At 37.4% G+C, this 27661-nt stretch overlaps 1 protein-coding gene across 1 annotated transcript in view; it reads right to left on the bottom strand.

Annotated features, from left to right (window-relative positions):
- ptprn2 (protein tyrosine phosphatase receptor type N2) overlaps positions 1-26324 on the bottom strand; it is a gene marked incomplete at its 3' end in the record, with an annotated part of 135722 nt that extends 109398 nt beyond the window's left edge. Inside the window, exons 1-3 of the mRNA XM_079259492.1 lie at positions 26234-26324; positions 11034-11084; positions 3662-3775 (exon numbers count right to left, since the gene is read on the bottom strand). Coding sequence (XP_079115618.1) covers positions 3662-3775; positions 11034-11084; positions 26234-26318 — 250 coding nt within the window. The 5' untranslated portion in view covers positions 26319-26324. The remainder of the gene's footprint in view (positions 1-3661; positions 3776-11033; positions 11085-26233) is intronic.
- Positions 26325-27661: the final 1337 nt, after the last annotated feature.

Raw genomic sequence — 27661 nt, forward strand, 5'->3', positions numbered from 1 at the left:
TGACAATAACAATGAAATTCTCCTAATGTGCAGGTAACATTTACAGAAAAGGACTTACAACATGTTTCTGTTTCATAACCATACTAGTATGTTTTATGTTTGTAAAATATTTCCCTATTCTGGAAATAGAAAATCCGTGGGCAAAACATGGATCTACAGGTGGGACCAGTGGTAGTTTTATTATACTCTGACAGCTACAATTTATTTTTACACACACAAAAAAACATTTTAAAAAATCTGACTGGCAACATAAATATAGAGTGTTAATGTACAACTGAGCTCATATACTTGAAACTACAATAAATATTATAGTTACCAGTAACGTCCCACATGCATTTGGAAGTAAGCTTTATATTAGATTCCTTGTGTGGGTAATCTAATAACTTATAGGTAATATATGATTATGATTGACTGGACGTATAATAATGCCATTTATTTGTATGTGCAAGCCTATAAAAGATTCATTTATACAGTTAAATAGTTATTGTCTAATAACACTAAGATTGTGTATATTTCATCTGCAAATAGCTTGTCTTTGTATTAATTCTGCACATGAATATACAATTAAAGCTCTATCTTAATAAATAATAATTAATCAGTATTTATTATGACACAATATTTGATTTCTAAAAGTCTTCAGTCATGCAAAAAACCATCATTATGTCATTATAAAAGAGGCTCCATGCAGCTATATTTACATTAAGTTTACCACCAGTAAGAACAGCTTTCTGGTGGTAAAGTTAAAATTTAGTTTTCTACTGTTTAGTCCAGTTCAGGGTCGATGGGAAGCTGAAGCCATATCAGGAATAAGCAGGCGAGAGCAAAGGAACACCCTGGACAGGTCGCCAGTCCATCACAGGTTACATAAAATCAAATCAATTAAAAGTATAGCACTGATGTTGTTCTTGTCTTCAAGTCACCGGCTGTTTCTAAGCAGGAAAGCCAAACATAATTAGTATTTGTAGACTAGAGATGTGCAGTTAATCACAACACAACACATACAGACGTCCATCCACTCATGATACTGTATGAGATGAGGCAATATCATCTATGAGCACAGGATCCCGAGTTAATCTGGTACCCAGAAATATGTTTGTCAGTATGTAAGATCTAAATGATTCATGTGTGGAAGAATTGGAAAATGTGATAATATCATTATGTTCAAGTGTGCCATGAGTTATTAATGCTTTCCAGTTGTTTTTCCACATTACTACATTGATTCCATGTAAGTTCATCCTCTATTTTCATCTTATTGATGGTAGAAACCTGTATTAAGATACAGCCACCTTCACAATATTAATATATACTCATTATTCAGAGTGTATGGACGTTTTGGCAGTTTAGTGCAAAAATAAATGCAGTAACCCTGATAAGCTACAATTTTGCATTCATGTTCTTAGATCTCTAAGTTTCAGCGTGGATATCTCCCATGTTGACAGACTCCATGCAGCTACAACTGCTAAGCTATCACTCAACATTTGATTCTTTGTTGAGGCTTTTAAAAAATAAACCCTCCTTTTATTCACTATATCAGATATCAGTTTTAAATGGCAGTTTCTGAATTTGTTCCCAAAAGAAAATATATTCATTTTAAGCAGAGTTTTAATTATTTTCAAAATAAAATTATGCTAGAGCCACTAAAAAAATATGTGGCTGCACACAGGGAACGCTCCGCTTTGGGTGCTTTGAAATGTAAAAGCCATTTGCAGTTGGATGACTGTGACTTGCATTCAAAGGTATTGGGGTGAAAATTTAATACCAGACAATGTGCTCTGCCAATAGGGACACATCCAGACAACCCAAGCCCTTTTGTACAAGGGTCAATTTCTATTGATCTGAATGACATTGGTGTTGTGCAGTGAGCAGAGATTGTGTGATTTCTACCTGCTCTGATGCAAGATAAAGAGGATTGTAAATCGATTCCATTGATGTTCCTCCTGCATTTTTTTTCTTTCCTTCATCTCCTCAATTTAGTTTACAGTACAATGGTCTCTACAATCCTGTCTAAGCTCAGAAAAGGGTCCCCACGTCTCAAAGATGACACTTCAATAGCTGTTGAGCTGATAAGAATAACATGCCACTGAGCATTAACGGTGCATTGTGGACTCATCGGCTGATAACACGCTCCGTCTGTGGATGTGACAGAAAAGGGGTAAATGTTTCAAAGTGATGATGTCATGTCTGTAAACGACCGTCTTGAAGCACAAGGTCAGCAATGAAGTCTCATAAAAAAATAACATCTAAGGCATTTAGAATCCCTTAAAACAAATAGAGAAAAATCACACAACAGATATTTTCTCACCCTCATAGCTTTAATTTATTTGTAAGTCGTAATTAAAATAAATGTGTGGTCTCACTTGGTTTAATGTCATCACTGCATTTTTTTTTCTTCTTTTTTTTTTTTTTTTTTAATTTGGATCTCCGCATTCTCCTAATGATTTTCAACACAGGTTCACGCCTGTTTAAAGATGTTAAACTCACAGTAGCCTGCAAAGCCAATTATGTTTAGAGGACTGATGTTTGCCGTCACGGTCTTTGTTAAAGATGTCTATTGCCCCCTAGTGGGGCATAAATGAGGTTACAGGCTGCAGAAAAGATTTGGCAGAAAACCTTGTTTTCTCACATGAAAGACCTATATAATTAATTTATATCTATTACTATTATAGGTGTATCATGAAGACAGCTGTGTATGCCTTATTCTACAACATGCTGAATGGAAAACATGTTTTTATTTTTTTTGCAAATTAAGCACACATAACATGTTCACTCTCTCCAGCAATTACTTAAATCTCATTACTGAGGAAGGTACAAAATGAACGGTGTGTGTATACAATCTCCACATAAAATTAGCACCATATTACACTTTTGGCTCCAGGAAAAATCCTTGGAAATTAGTCAGAATTTATTGCTCTGCTGAATGAAATTTTACCAATTGCTTTATATTTTTCTTGCTTTTGCAGATTTTAAGCGTTTTTTTTTTTTCCTCCTGGATTGGTGGCATCTCATTTGTGCAGTAAACTGCCAAGAGGTTAGAGTCATTTTAATTTGTTGTTCACAATTCAGCAACCATCAGCAGATGAAAACTGTTTTCCAGTACAAGACGTGAATATCAAATCTGGTATGGTTGAATTACAAAACCGATAGGATGCACCTATTGGACTCTTCTGCATGCCAAAAGCAGACCCCGACTCTAGGATGGAAAACAAAAAAATAGCATTCCTTTTTGCAACTTCATTTTTAATGAAGCTATATCGTTACTTTTGTTATGAAGATATCATATTATACATGCATTATAACTGCCTAAGGCTGCAACCTCGTACAACAAGCACATTATCATCTGCCATTGACTACATGAGAGAGACAGCCTGATGTGATTAAACTGCAAACCACACAGTTACTCATCCACAAAATTAGCTCTAAATGTCCAACTAGCACACAAGCCAATAAGATTGGCTGCTGGAGTTAGGCAATGATGGCAAAACAATGGTCCAATATGAGTCAAGTGACCTGTTCTGGCTCTGCGGTGGTGTGCTGTGCCAGCCAAAGAGACAGCTTGGCTTATTTGGCTTGCTCCACACAAAGGCATTTGCTGTAAGCCCTGCACACAACTGATCCTGAACGGGAAAAGAAAGTTGGACAAAGACAGACAGGCGGTTTATACCTCTGTGAGCCAGTTTCTGTAGGAGGATCCTGAGGCGTTGCAGCGCTGATGAAGAAATATCATACGTGTGCAGGTCTGCACCAGCTAGCTCCTGGCACCTTCCAAACACCCCATCTACAGAGGAAGGACAGGAGAAATGGTGAAAACATGTTCGTCAGGGATGTGTTTTTCAACAGTTCAAAATGAGACACGCAAAAAAACAAAACAAAAATAAAACAAATTTTTAACACACTCTTGCAGTGCCGATGTAAAGTGACATCTGCCAGAGCAGATGAAAGGCTGTAACGATGTGAGGCACCTGCTGGGTTTCATTCATCTGATTTTCCACTTTTCTTTTTTGGGGGGTGGGGGGGTTGGGCAGTAGTTGACATTTTTTCTCTGACAGCACAATGATAAGCAGACATTTGTGGCAGAAAGGACTATATCAGAGGCCATGGTAATCTCACTATCAGCAGGCCACTTGCCTGGTTGCTAGGCAACCCACGCCATGCTCCCTATCTGCCCCATAATTCAATGGCAGGTCTAGACCTGTGAAGGATGCTGAAGCTCGGGGGGTTCAGAAAGCACATTGTAAATGTATAGATGTAAGGTCTAGAATGTAAATTAACCGAGTCGTCACCTTCACTCAGCTGAGAAGACGAATTCCTGCATCTTGTTGGCTGAACTTTGTAAATGAAAGTCCGGCCCAAAGACGGCCTCTAGAGACGTAACCAGCAGATTCATTCTTCTCTTTGCAAAAATGTGTGAGCTGTCATGCATACAACCATGTGAGAGTACGTGCAATCGTTGCCGCTGTGATTAGATGGGATCTAATGATGTGAATCAACACTTGGTCATGCTCTACAGCCTCACTTTAATTAGCCCCAAGATATAAGACAGTGACAGCAGACATCAATACAGACGAGCCTCACTTAAATGTTTCTAGCCACAAAACTGATGTCCATTACATGCTGCAGTTTTCTGTTTCTAGTCTTGTGCTATTTTTACACAAGGCCACGAAAGTGGTGAAGCATAAATCCAAGGATTTACGATCAATTAGATTTGTGATGTAACATGTTGAAGCAGAGAGGAACATCCATATCTTTACATTGAGAAATAAACAATCAGAGTAGGTGGTGAATAAACACAAACAGCACGGTTCAGTGGTTATTTTGAGCTCGCAAACCGCACAGAGGAAATGTTCTGCCTACAGACACACAGATTGTGACAATTGTCAATTGTCTTGGGAGTGTTGAGTTTAGCTGACAGTCTTTTGTAATGACATAATCCCAGCTGGTGTGGTATATAATACAAACACACAAAACATAAGGCATTTTGTAAAAATATCTATGGTATGATTTTATTTCTTCATATTTTAACAAACAACACATATTATGTAAGAAATAAAGGAAAACTGGTGACGTAACAATTGAAGGGAAACTGCTAAATGTATGTTTTGGTTTTTTTTTACATCTCTTGCTGGTTTCTATGGCAATGTGGCATTACTTCCGTCCTTGTTGTCAGGGATACTCCCATTAGCAACCACACAGATTTAAATCATTAAATATAGAAATTAGAGGTATTTTACAACAAAGAAATCTTAGTCTAGAACACACAGCATTTGACTGATTTATCGAGGTGAGGCTGGGGTATTCTGAGCTACATGCATGATGGATCACAAAGCACTGTTCTGTCACTTCTTTTTATATATATATTCACAATACTGAGGGGATCAAAATAAAGCTTATTGCAGTTGACAGCTTGGAGAAAAACAGACTTTTTTTGCCCTCAATTTCTGACAGCTAAAAACAGCAAGTTAATTCCAGGCATGGAGGAGCACATGAGGTGTGTGTGTGTAGAGGGTTGTCCAAAACTGAAAATAATCTGCAGACATGCAGTTTGGTCATAAGGTAGTTTTCCTGATATTTATTCAGCATTCATCCATGAGATCTACAGTATGTCAATGATTTTTAAATAATCAAATCTCTGGTTTAATCCTAACAATAAGTAAATTCCTAATAAATTAATTTTGCCTTTTTTAAATATAAAACTAAAGCTGGCAACATGCTGAGCGAGATTTAAATAAAATGCAAATAAACCACAATCAATGTAATCCATAACACATAAAGCATGCCGCAAAAAAAATCAATTAATCAATCCTTAAATGCTCAATCCTCAGTCAAATTCTCACTAAAGAGAAGCTATGTTTTGAGAAGCAGCAATAAAGGAGATTTTCAGGCAAAAAAGGTAAAGAGCTCTAAATCCAGACACTGTCTCTCCTCCCACGGTGACAGACAGAGCGACACCCAGCTGCTGCTAAAGCTATTTAAACTGTGAAAGCTAATGCTCTGGGATAACAGGAGCCAGCACTAAAGCTGACAGTCAGCAAAGCGTTTTTAAAAGACAGTACGTTAGAAAAGAGGCAGACAGACCCAGGAGACAAATTAAGACGCATTGGAACAGGTGTATTAACTGAGCAACTCATGTCATGAAAATGAATAGGCTCAAACCAATGCACCGAGACCGGCCAGATGTAGTCTCCTAATGAAGAAAAATGCAGGAACAAAAGCTAAAGTGATCAGGATATGATTAATGAACTGTTTGCTGATTATTCTGGCCTTTCTAATGTGACAGTTGTGGCTTTGAAATGATAATTATATTTATGCAAGCACAGTAATAGAGGATAACCCCGGCTCAGAACGACATCAAAACATGCTACCTATTGAATTTAGCTGCAGCATATAAATTAACTTGATTATCATTTTTTTTAAATAAAACATATCTGTTTCTTTCCTTTTCAATTTATAAATTACAGTCTCTTTACTTTGCATTTCATGTTTGATTAATTGTTGATTTGCCTCTTCAGCCCCCTTTCTCTGGTCAATGTCTTGACAGACGGCTTATAATTAGCATTTTGCAGGGGTTACTAAGACTGTATATGCTGCTGCTGCACTAGTTTCTGATCAATAGAAGCATCACCTAAATCGTTTGAATATAAAATACAGTTCAGACATTTCGGACAATATTGGCTCTTGTGGAGGCAAGATAACCACCAATCAATATAGTGCTGTTGGTTAAGTGTTTAATAGGAGCCAACCAGGACCCCAAGGGAAGCATGTAGCCTACCACTTATCCGCTGTACTTTAGCTTAGCTTAAGTACAGCAGTAAGACACACACTCTAGAGGATAACATCAAATTAAAATACCTTTCTATGTTATCACATATTCTTTTAGGGGAAGCTCTAAAAAGGTATTCTGCCTACATCAAAAATTACATACAACATGCTAACAGGATATCCAGTGATTTATTCGATTGGGCCTGATGTGACTCTGTATGCTTTCCTGTCTTCATGCCCATAACAAAGAGGTTTCACTTTCTCAAGCTAAAGTTTTTCTTTAAATGGGCCGATATTTTAAGTCCTGCCAAATTATTTCATCCAATGAATTACAGTTATATGCAATGAATGTCTGTTTTAGTTATAAATGGCTTAAAAAACCTTCTATGGCCTCAGCCATCCTGCATGGCAACAGCCTGGGTGCAAAGGAAAATGGTTGGCCCAGCCCAGAATAAACCAGGTTACTCCTTCAGGGATCTAGGGAAGAGTGAAAGTGGCAGACCTAGTTACTCCCACACATCATCTGTCTGTGCTGTGGCTGCCGCTCACGAGCCCAGTGGAGAGTGACAAAGTGTAGACAGAGTAGGCATATGGCATTCTGAGTTAACTGAATAATATCTCATTACTTTCATATTATGAAGGATTAAAATACAGTATCAGTTCTTCATTTGATTAAATAAGAATAGGACCTAGAATTAGCACGTTAGTGTGAGAACAGGAAAAACATGTGGAAGAATCAACCAATTTTAAAACAGTTAAGACTTACATTGTAAATTGTTCTGAGAGTTCAGGTGAAATAAAAACCTCCTTTCTTCTTGTGGTTATGTTTTTGTTGAGTTGTCAGCAATTCCTCTGTATTAGTCTTTCTCTATTCCAATGCAGGATATGTAATTAAAGTTGTTGGTTTTTTTTTTTTCATATTTCTGCTCTGCACTGCATCCGCCTTCCTTGGCTCTTCTGAAACTAGGTTAATATGGAAATAAGACAGGACGTCACCAAATTTACTTCTCCGATATGCTGCAATTCCACACACTACATACTGCCTCCTGCACCCCATATACAGTATGACTCGCAGCTGTTTGTATCTTTTAGCTGCTAGCTTGCTACGTGAAAGAGTGGAAATAAGTCACACACTAGCATTTAGCTCTCAAGTAAACATATATGTATATCCCACTGAGAATTTTTTTATGGTCAAAAAGACATCTAAAAGACTTCTAGCCAAAACAATTTAACTTTTTTTTAAATTGGAGAAGGAGATTAACATAAAGGTTTAGCAGCCAACATGAAGATGTTGATACAAATTTAGTCCACATTTAACCAGGATATACAATATAATTGTGAGCTCTTGGGGAAGAACTTGAACGCACAATCTCAATCGTCTTAACCCCTTTGAGAGTGCCCAGAGAGACTCTAAGCTATACAGCCATGGTTGAATGCAATAACGTTGCTGCATCGGGGCTGTATAACATCAATCTTCCCAGCAAACAGCTTCTTTGTGTGGCATTCGGGATTGTTACATTTAAATCATCAATTCTGATCATGTATACGACCACAATATCTAAGGCGTCTTGGTGTCGACACACAGCCTGCATAACTTTATATAATGTTGACAGTGAGAGAAAAAAAATCTTCTCATGATCTCATAATTAAACTAAATGATCATGTGTTTTTAACATTTGGACATTTTCACATATTTTCACTTATTAAAAATGAGTAAAGAAAGCGACCTGAACTGTTCCATATTTAAGTACAAACAAAACAGACTCCAGCTTTGTTTCTTACATACAGTTATATTTGTAATAAATTAAATAATTATAAGAAATAAACTAGAAGCTAAAACTGCAGATGGAACATTGGACCCATGTCTAGTGCTCACAGAAGTGAACTATTCATTATGACTCTCTTTCCCTACAAAAACATAGCTATTGTCTCTACTTTTTCATTGTCAGTCAATCTGAGAGACTATTTGCCTTTGTTTTGTTTTTCTGAGTATGCCTTTCTGTTTGTTCAGCACATTGATAAACATTTGATTTATTTCAGCCATTAAACTTCCAAGTATTGTTTAAATAAAGAAACTGGTTGAAAGAAAATGAATGATTTTGAACTATGTGACTACATTCATTGATTTGACACTGGCATGACTTTTAAAATGTGTGTGTCCTGATAAATCTGGAAAAAAAAATCTGTTGAATGATCAGTAAAGGAAAATATTACCCCTGATTCGGATGCAGCTGTTAAAAATGCAGATTTTTTCTTAAAATATGAAGCATTGCTTTTTCCTCTATAAAAACTATTATGAGTATTTTCCAGTACCAATAATCAGTTGTTTAATCAAAATGTCTACAGAGAGCAGATGTACTTATACAGTATATAATGAGAATAACATTTAAAGTATGAAATATTATAAGTTCAAAGTCACAAGAATGCATGCTATCACAGTGTCATATAACCAAAAGCACAGCAAAGAGTCATAAACCAAAGCTGAAATCTAATTCTACCCCAAGTCTTGTGTTATTATCATATAAATAGACAAAATGTTTGGGCTCTGTGTTCTCCTGTCCTGTCTCCTGCAGTACATCACATCTTATTCTTTAAGCAATTCTGCTACTTTATATTGTTTTTTAAAAATATTGTCAAATAAATCTGCTGTAAATGTATAAAGATAAAGGGAGCGATCAAACATCCCCAACTAGAAGCATTTAATCACCATGCCCACAAAGATAAAAACATACATCCAGATGTAGAGGCTTTTTTTTTCCAGGTGCCGCTGTGGAACCACTGCTGTGGTGTTGAAACCTTCCGCTGTAAGAATACATTAACCTTTTTCAATGGCTTGACATGAAGATGATCCTCGATATCAACGCACTCAATTCACACAAAATTACAGGCTGCTGAAGGATTCGCCCGAAAGCCATGCTGTGAAAAAGCCTGACATTTCCGCTCCATTCATCAGCTTACAGGTTGTCATGGTAACTAGGGAGACAGACACATCAATCTTCTGTGACAAGATGGGTTGTAGACATGATTGTGATCATTTGTAGTCTGGGGAAACCTTGTTGTGAAGAAGAAAACGTCCTGCTAATGTTGCTAGGAGAGAGATGTGCTTCTACTATTTCAGTCTGGTTTTCATTTTTTTTCTTTCCTTTTCATACTGGACTGATTAGTCTAAACTGGGGAGCTGAAATAAGCAGTGTGGTCTGAGCAAAGCTTTACTTTACCTTCTACTATATTTAAATCCCATGAGAACAAAAATAGCAGAAGACTATATATGGGCTTTAGTTTGTTAGATGTTAGATTTTAAAGATCTCAAAATGTCTGACAACTGCTGATCTGCAAGTATTTTGATTTAATGATCATTGACTAAATAATTCCACCATAAAGAATATTACTAAACCCACACAAATAGTGTGAAAAAAGTTCACCAGAGTTTCATTATTGTAACAAAAAAGTAAGCACATTATTTTTGTTGTAATAACTGTTAGACTACCACTGTTAAATAGTTTTGATATATTTATTTGAAAGATGGACAAATTGATGGGTTCTCTGAACTTGAAAGCCCATTTAAAGCCTTCTTTAAAAAGGAATTAGCATTGCAGGTACTTGTGATGCTCTGGTAATTGCAATATTTGAAATTTTCTGTGTTTTCTCATAGACAATATGTTTCTTTCAAATCTTTCTTTTAGGCATAAACACAGACGGATCATGTTGCTGAGCAGCATTGTCATCTTTCTGAGATGATGAAATTAATGACAAGCATGACTGATATCAAACAATTCAAGTTGAACAAAAAGTTTCCCAATGCAATTTGAAGTTGCAATGAAGTATGACTAGCTTTTTCATTGTTATGTTACTCTGGTAACTTGGTAACCTGGGGTGGTGCTTATTTTTTCTAGAAAACCAAGGGCAGAAAATCTGGTGAAGATATAAACCTGCCTTCACAGCTTGGAATGCAGGTTCCATGAATCCCTTGTGAGGTAAAAGTGATAAAAAAAATTCCAGTCTGGTTCGAAACTGGGAATAAACTAGTAAAAGTTTACTAAAACAGAATATGACCTTCCTGCAAGCCCATAGCTTGATGCAAAAGTATCTGCTAGTTTCTAAGGCTTGTCTGAGCATAGATGTCCTCTTAGTTTGTGCCTCAGACATTTGAAATTACAAGGCAGAGCTTGTTCACCATTTTTAAGGATAATTAGGACCTTAATGTTGCATAATTTAATACATTTTTAGAAGTGTAAGAACACCGTGAGGAAAAGTGTGGGTCTCCAAGGAAGGCTTACCATTGACGCAGAACTCATAAGGTGCACAGAGCTCATCTTCAAAGAGACAACCTGGAGGTCAAAGAAACAGAAAGGACAGGAAATTTAAACATAGCATATAAAAGTAAAATCAACTTGGCTGTAAAATGTAAGAAAATACTGTGCAAAATTAGTTAAATGTTGCAGTTTCTATATAAGCCACTGTTCCATAAAAGTACAGCTTAGTAGTACATTAACTCTGGCTGTGGGCTGTGCTGCTAATGGCAGAGGCATCAATCATCAATTAGTGTGACTTCTTCTATCCTTTCTGTGACACTAATACTCAGACTCCATGGGCAATGTTTCCATATATGAATGTTGTATGAATACTAATGAACTTTAACGCTCGGACTAAGAATGGGAGTTCTAGACTAATAAATGAACAGATGGCAGGAGCGTTATGAGTAGCAGTTTCCTGACTTCATATCACACTCAAGGGAGATGCAGCGAACAGATAAGGACTCATTGTTCCACTCACTTATTAGCACAGGTTATTCTCTACATTTACACACTTCCGGGGAGAAGAGGAGAAAAAAAATGGTGTTAGAAAAAGGTGTCATGTAGGTTGAATGTGATCACATACTGAGGGACACAACGGGCTCATATAATGACTAAGATCTCCAGCGAAGGTATCTTTATAGAACATAATATGTAGATTTACTCAGCGAGTTCGTAGCAGTTTCACTGGTTTCACCGGAGATTGTGTCATTTATGGTGTTGGCACACAGAGAGGAAATGCAAACAACCAGGCCAAGCTTCAACCCTCTTTCCTCAAGTCTTTTATCTTTGCTATTTCCTCTCCCCAGGCTCATCAGAAGGAGTGTCGGAATTGGATGCACTCTCTTGGCCCGGTGGCCTTGATGGACAGCAACGAGGAGCTCGTGACCGTGAATGAAAAACAAGCTGAGTCGGAGGAGAGCCCTCTGTACGACTTCTTTAATAATGAGAAGAGATAAGTGCAGCAAGTCTGTTAATCGATTGACATAGAAAGGACAGATAATAAGGACAGCTGTGCACAAGACTGGAAGTTTTCTGGCATCAAACTTTGCTCAAGTTAAGCATTATTAGGCTGCTCTGTACTCTTAAAAGCTAATCTGCATGAGAAATTGATTATACAGACACAATGAAAAGCCATTTTGTTTCAGAGGGGGAGGGTGCATTTCATGAAATTCTGCCTTTCTAAGGTAATGGCTTCAATATGTCAGTAAAATGGCCATTTAATGATAAAAGTGAGACATCATCACAATGCTGTAAGGTCATTTAGTTCCTTAGAAAGGAAAAAAACAGAATGTCCTGAACTGAAGAGATATCACTTACTGCTCAAAAACCAAGATCATAAATTGAACTTGAACTTATTGTACCAGAGATACACCATGTAGTCACAATTTTAATAGACAAATTATGTGTTATTTAACCATTTACCTCCACAGGAGACTTAGGAAGCCAGAACAATTTTTCAAAGTAAAACTTTACCATCATTCCGTTCTTGAGTCTTTAAGGTCATTGTTTGAATGCACAACCTGAAATCTTTCTCTTGACTAATTCAACTTACTGTTTTTATCCATTTATTTTCAGGCAAAAAGCGCAGTTATTTATGATGAAAATATGGCAGTAGTCTATATTGGACACTGAAGAGGACACTAATGGGGCCTTGATCATGTAGGAATTACTTTTTTTTTTTTTTTTTTTTTTTTTTTAAATCCTAGTGTTTGACATTTGTCCACACAGAAACAGATTTAATAACCTTTTCAGCTTTAACAGATTGTGTCTTTGCATGAAGTAGTTCAGCACAGTTCAGGGGCGTTATGCACTACAGGGTTTATGTTTCAGATTACCTCAAACCAGAACGTAGAAAAAGCTCTATTGGTTGACTGAATAGCTTTTAGGTTTAAACCAGATGGGTATTTAATTAATTTAACCTTTTCATTGAAGGAAATATGATGATCTGGCAATTTTTCAACCACATGCTGAATATACCCTGATAGTGCCAATAACCAGGATGTTCATATTTGACTTGATGTAGTTGGAGATGAGTGCAAAAACATAGACCAAACTTATGTGAAGCGCTCATTTGGAGCTGGAGGACTCATGCAGTCCCTCTTGACCGTGCATCTCAGCGCTGTGCAATTAGTGTCAGTCCATTCAACTTTACCTCCTCATCACTTTCCTGCTTAATTCAATGGATTCGCTGGGAGGCCTTGTCAGCTCTCAATATTAATTACGACTTTCAACTAATGACGCATCCAGTCAAGCATAGAAATTATGTGTGTACGTGTGTGTGTGTGTGTGTATGCATGTGCATGTGTTAGGCAGGGAAACAGGATTGGTAACTGCCCATCCCTTTTCTGCAACACTATGCCAGAGATGATTAAAATGGTGGCTTTTAATTATAATGCAATCACTGTGGATGTTGCTGATTACCTCAAGCCTGGGGGGGAAAAAAGACCTGAACTAGATGGGAAAAAAGCTGGTAAAACTGAAGAAAGAAATAAATAAATAAAAGATGGCCAGGCTGCACGTCAAGGAAGCATTATGAGAACTGCAACATAGAAGTAGTGCTAGATTAAATATGGTAGCTCATCAAAGGGAAAACAGACAGTTTTTTAAATTAAGTGTAGCTTTAGCTGCATTTAAGGACCAAGAAAGAAAACTGGTCACTTAGCTATCCCAATAACTCCCAGTGCTCCAGAGTAAAGTTGAGTTAACTAGTGCTCATTAAGCCCAAAAATAAAGCACTGAAATAACGTTTTCTACCTAAAACAAAGCAGAATAATATATATATATATATATATATATATATATATATATATATATATATATATATATATATATATATATATATATATATATATATATATATATATATATAAATCGGCTTATTTTCTTTTTGCACAGATATATAGATATTTTTGCACACTATTTACATGCCAAACATAATTTCCATTATAAAATTAATCAAATTAATTTATTTAGTTCTCAAAAGAGAACAAAGAAATTTACTGATGCTTCTTTTTTTTTTTTAACTATGTCTTGTTAGGCACTGAAGCAAGCAGAATGATGGTCTGGGTGCTGTGTTCTGCTGAGCAAATTTGCTTTACTAAGAGGAGCTTTATAGATATGATGATCCCTTTGATAAAACAGCTTTTAACAGGAAGAAGGTTTGCTGATTTGTTTACCAGTTAATGGTTATTAGTTTAACATGAATGGTTGCTACTCCTTTGGTCATGCAGCTACTAGAAACTGTATGAATTCACTCATTTCCACTCAGTCTGGTTTTTCCTTTTATTACTCTAAAAACTGAATATCCTTGGATTGTCTGTTAGTTAAATGATCAGTAATCACCTTGTGCAAAAATGATGTTTTTAAGACTGTGTTTTGACACTATACTATACATTTAAGTGATTGTAAACCATTTAAGTGATTGTTCAGTATAGTAAAATGAATTGATGATGATATTGTTCGCAGTAATGCTAAATGAGAGCTAACTGCACAGCTCTGACTGTACAGCAAGTCCCGCTTCAGAAATAAATGCTGTGTGACCTACTTTACCAATACAGTATGCAAGGAGAATCCAAAAGGATCAGGTCAATGAGATGAGTCAGTTCACAGTTTGTTTTTTTTTTTAACAGGATTCACTGGTAGTTATTTGCCTGTATTCTCCAGAAATAGTGAAATAGGAACCAGACTGAACTGCACATCTTGCTGTAGCTGCCGCAGTTGGTCCTTTTTGTTCTAACAAAAAGCTGGAAGTTTGACTACAATGTATGTAGAGTTCGGATCAATTATCAGTTACCAGCTATTCGTCTTTTACAGAAAAACCCTTTGCCATGCTCCTCTACTTGTTTAAATACAACAAATGATTATCAAGGATAACAACTGCACTACTGTTAAAATTAGCAACGTACGCAAACAAACACAAACAAACCTTCAACAGAAATCTCACAGCATGTCAGGCACACAACAGCATGGAGATTTCCCTTCAGGGGCATAAAACTGGAGAAGAGGGAAAACCTCATTAAAGGCAATTTCATGACAACAGTTATACATGAGTAACTAACAGTCGCTCATTATGATATTATTATACAAGCATATAGAACATATTAGTTAATCTCCACCTGAGCGTTATCAAACCAGTCATTACAGAAGGAATTAAGGGCTGAATGATCTGGCTGTGATTGGCTGACCTTGCATGAAACATTAAACATGCCCCAACGAGGCAGAACCCAAAGCTAAACAAGAAGTCCATTCCATGTTCCCTCACAGGTGGTTGGACGGTAAGCGAGATACCATCTGCAATATTTGAGGGGCCAAGGAGGATGCTGGGAGCCTGGCACCGAGGACATACACTCCCAGAGCCTTCTGCACTTAAACACATATTTCATTCACTCATTGGAACATCGATGTATCGTTTATGAAAAATATAAACCTGCCACCAAGGACACCTGACTCATTTCTAATCACACATACGCTGCCAGCCAAAAAAGCCATTTTAAAACACAGCAGTGGGTGACAACTGCAATAAAAGTGCAAGTGAACTGAAAAGGGAGCGTGGCTGTAGCAGGGACAGCAAAAAGCATCACCTGCAAGCAAACCAGCATAAGCTTGATACCATGTCTGCTGATTTAAACAGCTTGTGTCATCAAGGCTCTGTCCTGCTAAAATTAAAGAAGGCTTCAAGCTTTTTTTCTCCAGTGGGGGTGTTTGTGTCAAAAGCTGCATGTCACCACGAGCGGCTGAGCTCAGCGCGTCTTCATTCTCAACATTTTCCAACAAACATGCAGTTTCTTTGCTTTTCTGAACATGTTAGATTGAGGTTATTGCAGTTGTTTAAGCAGGGTAATGACATTTTCTGCGCCTACTATTTATCCATTTATTTCGTCTTTGTGGTGAAAATGACAGTAAATGATCATAAAAAAAAAATAATGTAATAAAAATTTATGATTTCCTTTTTTGAAATGTTTTGACGCATAAACTTCATTTTGTGTCCAACAGTTAAAGAAGTTTGCCAGCTTCAGCACTGTTTACTTGTTTTTACTGAGGAATAGATACAATTTTTGAGAGAAACACTGGAGAAATCTAGCTCGATTTTATTAAAGGGGTAAATAGATGAATAAGATTTGTCAAAAAGGAAAAAAACTCATTCAGCTTCTGCATGAGTTAATTTAAGTCATAAAATGGTAATCACTGAGTTCGGTGCTGACTGGAAAAAGCTGTTTGTTTCCACTGAACGAAGCTAACTGGTTAACACCATCATTTTAACAAACAATGCAGTCAAAGTCATTGTTTATGTTTGCAATTCAAAACTTTTCTAACCCAACGTTTATTAGAAATTAACAGAGCTGACACGAAAACTGCTCAGTATTCAAATTAATTTAAACTCATTTTGAAAAAAAAAATAATACATCCTACATACATCCTCCAAATTAATAAGGAAAGGACACTTCTCATTGGCCAGAAGCCAGCAAATATATTCTAGTATATTTATGCATTTGGCATGGGCAACATGCAGATCTGGGAAAGAACCATGAATTCCATGAATTGAAGGTCCTTCTTAAGTAAGTCACCTTTTTTTTTTTTATGTATACAGCATCAAGTAAAGGTCAGGGGTCAAACTATCTCCCTGATGTTCACTTTTTAGTTACTAAAACGTACAATAAAAATATAAAAGTCAGAAATTAGCATTTTTTTTTTCCAAAAAACTTCAGCCAGGGCTGCATCACACAATACTAAATGTATCCATGTCCAGTTTTCTGTTAAAAATGATGCAGCCAACAAAATTAAAAAATGAGCATATGTTTAAAATAAATTATTAAATTCCTTGGTTTCAACATTAACATTGTTGTGTCTATACAAATTTTGAGTTTAAATTATTTGAGTCTTTCTTTTTTATTTGCTTAAACAATTTTGGAAAAAGGAAGACAATTATAATTGCCATCTACGTTCTGGCATAACAACCATAATGTCTTTCCAAAAAGTAGAACTTTTCTTTTAGGACAAAAACAATGCATCAGAGGATAAATCTAAATGTAATGAAGATGATTTATTATTGGGCCAAATAAAGAATTTGAGGTCACTTTGAAGGGTGGACCTGATGTGAGACCACCTGACATCTGGAGGAGTGTAAACAAATGTGATTCTTCCAGAATTCCCAGTCAGGCAGGTCACTTTCACTCACTCAGTTGCCAGCTTTAGGCGACAGCTCAGACAACGGCCATGAATTAAAGATGGCAGCATTACTGCGGCAACAGAGGACCCAGAAATAGGCTGGCTTGACCTTTTCCCTGACCCGTGTTGAGTGATTCAGAAGTTTGATTTTCTCCCCTCATCTGAGATGTGATTGTTGAAGTGCGGAACTAGAGAAAAGTCAAACAACTAAGCATCCTCTTTCTCAGGCTCTGAGGAGCTCAAAGTGAACCAACACAAGCTCCCCCAGAGGGAAATCTCAAGTCCTTCATTTGAGGATAAAGGTTTAGCTGCAAGTTGAACTTCAAATAAATTGCAGGTCATCACAGCTCCATTGTGTTTGAGCTCCTCTTTACAGCAGATGTGAATGCGATGGACATGCAAATGTAGAGGAAATTAGATTTTTTTTTTTTTGCTCGGCTCAAGTCATTCTCGTGGTAATCTCGTGGCTCCTGCTCAGCTGTGCCACCTGTGGGATGAAGTACCTTCAGCTGCAAATTAGATGAAATCCTAGTTTCCACTTTTCCATGAAACGCTTCATATCAGCTTTTAGGTGCAAATAAAGTCAAACTGTAATTTATTTATATTTTATGTACCTAAGATTAAAGGAAGCGCCGGGTGTCAGCTGATATGATTCTCAAAAGTAATACATTAAATAGTCAAGTTAAGAAACACATCCCTTGAGCTAATAAGCTGAGGAAAAGATCGATATAAAAAAAGGTGATGTGATAGTATCTGTTACTACCCTACAGGCATAGAAACTGACATTATCATACTGTGAGCATCACCTGAAGCTGCTCTGACTATCACCTGGGGGTGTTCTCATTATCAGCAAAGTTAGTAAAATCTATATTCACATGAACAGAAATGGAGTTACAGACCTCGACAAATTCTAAATGCAGAGTATCATTAATGCATCTAGTCGTGGAACAAATTTTACCATTTGATATACTATGAAAGTAATTTTTTTTTTTTTTACATTTTTTGCTTCCTTTGGACAGCACGATGTAAGTAAAACACTTTTCTGGTAAATCATTCTGACAGTTAGTGTGCATGAACAACACTGGAGGTCATTATAGGTTTGTTTTTAAGGAAAGTGGATAAAATCTATGCTCTCTCTCTCTCTCGCTCTAAACTGGTGGTGTGTCATTTGGCATGCCAAGTATTTCTCTTTCTTGTCAGTATTTTTGAGTGCAGGAATGAGCTGAACAAAGCATGCTACCATAAAACTCCAGAAAGCTGTTAATCCAAAATATTGACAAATGTGGCTTTTGTGGCTTTGAGCTTTGTGTCCCTTCACAGCTCATTAGACTGTTTATGTGACAACTTTACAAACAAGCTTATAAGAGTTTCGCTTCTAATGTCACAATAAGAGATAGGATCCATCAATACTGTCAGTCTTTGTGCCGGTGTGGCACAAAGAGGAGCTATCCAAACTGTTTTGATAAAGCTAGCAAGCCTAGTCAAAGCATGTCAATAATATGCAATGCTTCAGACAGTAGTGACGTCAATTAGTCCAGAAAGGAGGAAAATGTCTCTCCCAGTCTCTCTCCTCAGCCTTTCTTCCCTCTAATAGTAATTTCTTTCCTTGCTGCACTGAAAAATGATGTGGAGTATTAATCAGCATCTAGCAACGACAAAACAGGCACATTACTGCTTTAATTACAGCTGAGATAGTATTGATTAATTGTTTTGCTCAACCTGCAGCTTTCTGAGTCCTCATTACTCTGTTATTGCATTCATTATAAATCTTGGCTCTGCCAACGCAGAGGTGACCTTCAGGCTGACCCATTTACCAACAACACCTAATCTGAACCTCCAAACGATTGTGGAAGGGTGTGAGAGAGCTGCCTCATCCTCTTCCTAAAAGCTGGGATGAATTTGCATGTTCTGTGCTGCGAGGCGACAAAGCTCAGGAGTGTGCAGAGGTGAGGAAGGTGCACTGTTCTATGTTTTCTATCAACAAAGAAGCATGCATGGATCATATTTTTACACCTAAAATGTCTTCAAGAAATAAAAAAAATACCCTATTTTGAAATGTCTAATCATCAGCTACAACATTAAAACCATCTGTCCAACATTTAACGGGTTACTCCCAGCAGATCTGACCCATTTATAAAGAACTCTGGGGTGTCCTGTGGTCTCTGCCCTTTGCACGTTTGCTGCAGAACCTTTGGGTCATGTGGGCAGTACTGCAAGTCGTCTATGAAGCAAGGAATCTCACACAGAATTGATTAGACATGGATCTTTGTGATGTTCTGACATGTTTTCCCGTGTTTCTAAGCCAAACAGTGGACTACACTTATCAGTGTTGTGGTCAATCAGTGTGAACTAATCAGTGTGTAAAAGAAGATTCCCCCCCTTTAAAAATGTCAAACTTTCTCGTTTCTCTGGTCAATCCTTTTCCTTGACTCAGAACATCTTCTAGGTTAACCTTGAGCCAAAGCAGGAAGGAGCCTAACAAAATGGATCGCCTTGACGTGTCTATTTGACACAATTATGGCTGACTCCCTCTCAAGATGCATTCATGCTCATCAGGAAATATGCAGAAACACTTTTCTCCTGTGCTGCCAACACGCCTCTATTGAGCATCTGTTGATTCACAAAGACTCTGCACAGATCGCCTGTTATCACAGCAACACCCCAAGCCACGAATACACAGCCTGCTGAGTGTCGTTTTCTTGTTTTCAATCTGACAATCACTGTTTGCACTTTAAAGAATGCAACTCTGAAATGAACTAAAATAGCATGAAACTCCAAAATCCTTTTTCCCTCCCAATCTGAAAAACAAACACACCTGAAAGCTCATCAGGGGACGACTGTCTCCCTGATCTGCTAGAAATAAGACTTCATCTGCATGTTGGTTCAGTGCAGCCATGATAAGGTTATTTATACCGCTGTTTGCCCTTTATTAGTAAGAATCCATATGCACACATTACATCGCACAACGGATGAAAGCAAAAAATCTTAATGTTGATCAATTGCGCTCATATTAAATGCTGCAGCTGTTGGGAGTTTTAATTTTGACAAACAGGTCTTTGCAAATAACACCAAATGCTCATTTACCCATTGTGCACAGTCATGCACACAAAGAGGATGTGCTTCACAATAAAATCTCATCCAATAGGTCATTACTGAGTCAAAGCCACTGGTGAATCCTGGAGGGGCTCTTCATCTGATGTGTCAATAAAGTCTGAACTCAATGGCAGCTGCATCAAGCTGACCCTCTACTACATCAGTCAGGATGACTAAGACGTCCCAAGAGAAGCGAAAAATGCACTGTGACCTTTACTGAGAGTGTGAGAGAGGGTTATATTCGTTTGGAAGTCCTATTTATTATCCTTGGATCGGGTTTTGCTTTAATTATGTTTAGGTCAGGGACAGTGCTTTAGACGTGGTGTTTTCATTATTAACTCCTCTATGATATGAGAAATGAACTGCTTATATTAGTGTTGAAAGCACAAGTCTGATTAGAAAAGCTGGACAGCTTTATACTTTATTCACCATTTTCAAAAAAGGTTTAAATAAAAAATGGATGGTTTCTAAATCCGGTAGCAATATTCTAAACTTCTTTACATACCCAATTCACTCAGAACCTTTACTCCTAAAGCATCCCTATTCACTCTGTTTAAAGACTTTAGAGTCCCTTTAACAGTGAAAAAAGACGATCGATGCTAGTTGATGAAGACGTTGTCACCTGACAGGTGATCATGCTTATTAGAGGAGTGAATACTTCTTAATCCCAAGGAGTTCTAAAAGACACAGAGGAAAAAGCAAAATGCAGATAGAAAGATTAGCCACTCTTTGGGCAAGATGCATTCACAAAAATACACTTAGGCCATTTTCTCCAGACAAGACGAATGTATGCTTTTCCTCATAGTCCTGCTAACAGAAGTGTGTGACGTTAGATCACTTTGACATGGGAGGGGGGAGTAACATATCTGCCCTCAAGTATTGATCAAATGATCAAACTAAATCCATCTTCAGTTGATAATTGTGGCTAATAAAGAATGACAGAAACAACAGCCAACTATAAACTTTAAAAGAAATATTTAAATAAAGAGAAAAGTTTTTTGGAGAAGAAAATAAGCAAACTCAAAACCAAACTCTAATATTCAATCTCCAGGTTTAAAATCTTGTTTAACTTCCAATTTTAGACTTTGAATAATAAAAGTCCTGATCCAGCTAGATGTGACTGTCAGTCACAACACTACACCTTGAAAATGATGCTAAAAGGACTAAAGTATGATCAGAAAGAAATGTAAACATAAATATGTTTTTGTTAACCCAAATACCTGCAATCCCAGTTATATCTGGCTCAAAATAACTCCCATAACTCAAATAACTAAAAATAGCTTCATAACAGTAATCTTAATAATAAAGTATTTCTAGTTTAGGAAGAGTTTAGTTATCTCTTGTGTTTTTATCAAGTAGCAAACATTTGTTTTCCCTCATTTCACTTACTAATAATATGAAAAACACACAGAATACTGCTAGAGCTTTTATACAGAATTAAAACAATTTCTAGTGAGGCAGGACTCACATGAACGTGTTCATCATCTGCGCTGTGGTGAAATATCTCCCATCATATCACTGCATATTTCAATCCCCTTAGATGATTTAGGACCACTATAAGATATTTGATACCATCAGTCAGTCCTGATATCTATGGCATGATTGAGGCCCATGGCCAAATAGATAGAGCTTAGAAGCCAATGAATCAAATCTAACTTGTCTGGGTATATTAGGAGATGGCTGCAGATAGTTAGCTGTAATGAAAAGACCCTGCAGCGCAACCTCAAAGCACAATATCTGTACATACTGGAGATAAGAAGCCATCTTGTGTATCTCTACCATCAGTACATTCTTTTTTTTTTTCCTCCTGTACAGAGTTGTTTCTATAAACTGGGTTTAGGTGGGCTGAGGCAGAATCCCTTAAAGCCTGCGGTGATCAGCGTAATCAATATGAAGCAAAGATCTGTTTCAGTATTAAACTCTCCTCAGCCTGATCTTCGTGATTGTATGAGCATTAATACCTCGGTAAGAGATGGATCACGCAGTTTAAGTCTAAAAATCTCTCCATCACACATATTTTATTAGATATTTTTCTCTTTAACGTTTTAAAACGCATGTCTCTTGTTAAAAACGTGACCTTGCAGGTGGAGAACGGCTGTCTGTTTAACAAGCTGGAGGACTTTCTGAAGGTGGTATTGGGATTCAGAGCACTGCCAAACCGCGGCAAGCAGAATAGAGATGCTGAACAGAATTTTAACAACCATCCTGATAGCAGTAAACAGAGAGAGGCACTGGAGTGTTGAGGTGCACAGAGATTAATTTCTGCAAATTTTCCATTGGCTGAGCAGTACTCAGTAGAGAATAGCTTCATTATTTCAAACATTATGCTTAGTTTGAAGAAAACAAGATATTAACCTTCCTGCGATCTTTTGACAAAGTATTTAGAATCAGTTGTAAATCTTTTTTTTTTTTTTTAAGATATCTTCATTGATAAAATAAACATGATTTGTTGTTACTTCTCAGTCATGAATTTTTTTTGCCTCTTGAAAGAGACAAAGATGAAGTTTAGTTCCTTTTGATTCAAGCTCCCTGGTAGTTTAACATGTATGCCATGGTGTACTTTATGTCATAATACACCAGGAATACTCTAATGTTTGTTAAATATTGATATCCTTGGTTCATTAACAAGCTTTTAATGACTTCAGACGACCAGACTCAAGGTGGTTAGCAAGTTAGCAGTAACTTAACACATTAACCCCTCCATGACCTCTGTTCTTTGGGCCAGAGCGACCTAGAGGAAGCAGCTCTGACATCATTTTCTGAAGTTGACATAACTGCATGTCGTCTAAATAAACATTAACCTGGTCGTCCACTGGCCTGAAGGTGGTTCGAGTCCCCCGAGGGGGCCATAACCCCTTGTTCTCTGAAGGCTGGCCCAGAGTCCAGATAATTGCAGGAGTTGCGTCAGGAAGGGTATACAGCGCAAAACATGTGCTAACAAAAACATGCAAATACAATTTCCGTACTGGGTTGGTAGGTGGGAAGTGGTGGTTCACTGTGGCGACCCCTTGTGAAAGGGATGAAGCCAAAAGGGGAAGAGGAGGAGGAAGGTGGGTCTGTAGCATAACAGCAATAAAACCAACACAGGGCCGAAATGGGTCCATTTTCTGTTGCTGAAAAATAACTATTTTAATCTGTACTCAATAGATCATGAGCAAATGAAAGGTCAGTCCTGTCTCTGTGTTATCAGCTGTTTAATATGGGTTGTTTTGGCAAACAACATGAGGTTTGTATTTTTAGAAACATAGTTGCATGAATTTCACAAGAATTTTAATCCAGTCTCAAGGCAAGATGTTAAACAGACAAAAATGGAAACAACTGCTTCAAATACTGATTTACAACACTTTGTTAATTTCCATCATGCTACTGGAAGTGAAAATAATAATAATAATAATAATAATAATAATAATAATAAAGTCTGTAGAGGAATGCAGCTCTGCAGCCTTTCTTCATATAGTTACATATCCAAACTATTGTCTGATATTTAACCGGATGGTCGATGGTGCTTCTTGTTGCCAAGCTTTTGCATTTGCTAATCCCACCAGAGATGAAAAAAAAAAGTGTAGTCAAGAACAGATGAAAAAGGAGTTCAGGTGATGAACATTTACCAAAATGATGGATCCATATCTGAGAGTTTCCTTTTAGGTCAACATAAGAAACAATTGCATCATTTAACTTGTTATATTACATCCTAACACTTCATTCAACCATCAGATAAACATTAAATCAGTTTGTAAAAGAGTAAGAATTTACTTTGGTTTTAAGTATAAAGTGGAGGATTTCAATCCAATACCCCTTTCAGACACAGAGAGCCAAACACACTCTGGTGTATCGGTGCTTTTAGCTCCTCCAACAAGTCTCTCTCCTCCAGGTGTAATTTAGGGCTTCAGACGTCCTTTAAAATATTTTGCTGTGAGTCATTTCTGGGACACAAGCAGAAATATGAAGGAGGGAGGAGAGGAAGAAGTTAAAATTAGAGAAATGAGAGGAGATATATTACTTTTAAAGATGCTTTGATGCCATACAGCAGTACAGATTTAACCTTCATCAGCATGAACACAAAGTTCTCTGCTTCATTATTTTGTTTTTACATTTTGCTTACCATTTGCTTTTGTAATGGTCCGCTCCACCTTTACCTAGTGGTCCTGACTTAAATAACCAATTCAAGGTTGGAATTAGGGTGAGTTTTTTCCTAGATAACCCCAGACACAGTGCTAGTGGAGCATGATAATCTCATTTATTTCTAGGATAAGATCAACTAATTGCTGCAGAAAAATTGCCGTTATAGCTAAGTAAACAGGCCAAAGCAAAGGTTTGGAATTTGGAAATAAAGATGAGAGTCTGGAGATTTCACCTCTGAGCCTGATCTGTAGCTTAAGAATACCCTGCGAGCTTAGCATGTATAACGCGAGAATGACGTTTTCAGTCCTATAAGGCCTCCCGAAAAGTCACGGCTTTTGACACAACAGCCACTTCTGACAACAACTATATGCTCTTGAGCATGTAAAAAAAATGTGACTTTTATTGTCATATGGCGCCTTTAAATGTTATGGTGATTAACTGCACAATTAGAGCATTAAGCTGCAGATTTATTTACTCTTGTCTGGCTTTCATGTGCACTCAGACATGCAGTCACGCCCACACAAAGCCCACTCTCTCTCTCTCACACACACACAAGCATTAAGTACATCCATGGAACTATTTTTGTCATTGTATATATTGTTCATAAATACATCTTATCACACCAACACACTTTAATTCAAAGCTTTCCAATGACATAATCCGCAGCGGGGCTCATTAAAAATAACAACTCTCAGCTACACTTTCACAGTTGAAACCTTAGTCTTTTAGACACAGAAATACACAGTCTGAGAACGTAATGAGAAAAATACGCATGGGGAGTAAGCACTGACTCATACACAAGTACTTATAGGCATAAATTAGCCAACTTGCAGGGATGAGAACCCCATCAAGAATAGCAACTTTCAGACTTTCTATAATACTGTTTGTTTGTTAAACTAACAACCTACAAGAGCAAAGCCATCCAAACATGCGTAGGTATTAAACATAAAGGTGATGAAGGATAAAAAAAAAAGAAAAGGGATGCTCTCTTGTTCTAAATATAAAGCGTATGATGCAGCTTGGTGTCTGTATGAATCACCACAGGGCAGGAGTGCAAGCCGGAAACCTATATTTGCCTCTTGCTCATGATAAAGTTGATCCTGTCATATGTCCAGGCTGCTCACACTCGACCGGTGGGTGTGATTCGAAGTGTAAAATTCACAGTCAGAAGTGAGATTTTTCTTTCAGTCACCGCAGTACAAAAGCTGTCAAGTGAATTTTCCTTAAATGTTTAACGCAGTCCAAACAGGGCTGTTTTTGGACATCTCTGCCACTCTTTTTCACATCACAGTAGTGTCTGAGTGAAAATACAACTCAGCCCAGTCTGAATATGAAACAGGGCCACGACCTCTTCCAGAGGAAGCCTAGGATATGATTAAACATTTAACTGATTTAAAAATGGATTGTTCCCCAAAGGTATATATGTGTGTGAGTAATTCTCTATTGAGGCCTTAAGTGATGTGGCTTTAGTTGTGCATTTCAGGTGAATAACACTGTTCATGTGGCTCAAGTGAGAAAATGAAAAGTCTCCCAGGAAACATTTTGTCCATTAGGCCTGACAGATTACGTAACTTTTCCTGTTGGATCTCCACATTTCTCCCAATCTGCTACGGAAAAGCAACAGAAACAGAAAATGGCGCTTTTACAATGTTGATGCAAACGCCAGATTTCCTTAACTTTTGCAGAGAGAGGACGTTTATGACTGGCGTTTAGCACCACGGACAGAGTGTGTGAGACACCTGGAGAAGGGGAAAATGCAGGTAGAAAAATACTAATGATTAAAGTGCATCAGAGCAGCTTACCAAATTTTCTGTCGGCGAGGGCAGGTAAGGAGCAGAGGCTGACAGCCAACGCAGCGAGGAGGATGGGACAGCACCGGGGATCCATACCGCTCCTGCCGAAACACCAGTCCGTCGCTAAAACTGCATGTTCACCGTCAGACCCGAGCTGCTCGGAGGAGGAGGTTAAAGCGGCATGTTGGAGAAGTGAAAAATGGGATAAAACAAGGGGCAGAAATCGCTAAGTAACACAAGACAGGCGTTGTTTCAGCACCACAAACAGCAACCAGCTTCACGGAGGAGCCCCTCCTAAGTTTCTGACGTCAAGCACACACATGGCGAGGAGGGACAGCGCGTGCAGCAGCATGCAACAGAGACGGCACGATGGGAGGAAGGATGGGTGGGAGAGGAGTCAGGACTTCTGAATGATTACTACCCGGAGGGGCGTGAAGGCAACACCAAGCCCGTGAAGCAGCAGAGGAACTTCAGGGACAGACAGCTGGAAAAACAAGTGGTGTGTGTGTGTGTGTGTGTGCAAAGCAAGATGCATCATTAGCATTTCTAGATTTATTCTACTACTTTTGATTGTTTATGTCCAGCCAGGAAATCATTTCAAAAGTGCATTTAAAAGTCTGACCTGAAAAAGCAGGAAAAAAGAAGAAAAGTGAATAAAAAAATTTTTTAAAAAAAAACTAACATACAGTTGTGCTCATATTTATGCATACCCTTTCATTAAAGAAGAAAAAAAAAAACAAAAAAAAAAAAAAAACAGCTGCCTGTAAAATAAGCTGAAATTGACGAAAGTAAAAATAAATTTAAAAAAATTATGAAAATCATTACATTATTTTCTAATTCTGGTTCAATAGAAATATTTTTTAAAAGGAAAAAAAAATAAGAGAATTTATTACATAAGCTAATATTTTGTTGAACAATCCTTTAATGTTTCCGCTACGGTCAGGTGTTTTCTGTTCCTCTCAGTCAGACTCCTGCACCTGTTGACAGGTATTTTGTCCCACTGTTCCAACAGAAAAGTGCTCTAATTAGTCCTGGACCAATTTGTTTGTTTGTTTTTTTTCTTTCTTTCTTCAACTCAATAAAATAAAAAAAAAACAGTGTCTTATATGACTAAATTATATTTTTTTGCAAACTTTTAGTTATTGTTAATTTTTTAAGTCTCCAGTTCTTTGAGTGACTGTTGTAAATTCAGCCTTTTATTGAATGAAAAGGGTATGAATACATATGAGCACAACTGTATGTCACACATTATATCCCCATTCCTTTTTGACTCATGGAATGCATTTTGCAATGAACAACAGTAACTATGCAAGACGTTGTTGTTGTTGTTATTATTACTAATATGAGCAGTATTTTACTATTCTGGCAGTTAAATTTCTCCATAAATAAAAAAAAAATCATTACAGCTTTTTGACATCTTGGACAACCCCCAATACA

This window comes from Telmatherina bonti, assembly GCF_933228915.1.
Source record: "Telmatherina bonti genome assembly, chromosome: 20".
Classification (NCBI taxonomy): domain Eukaryota; kingdom Metazoa; phylum Chordata; class Actinopteri; order Atheriniformes; family Telmatherinidae; genus Telmatherina; species Telmatherina bonti.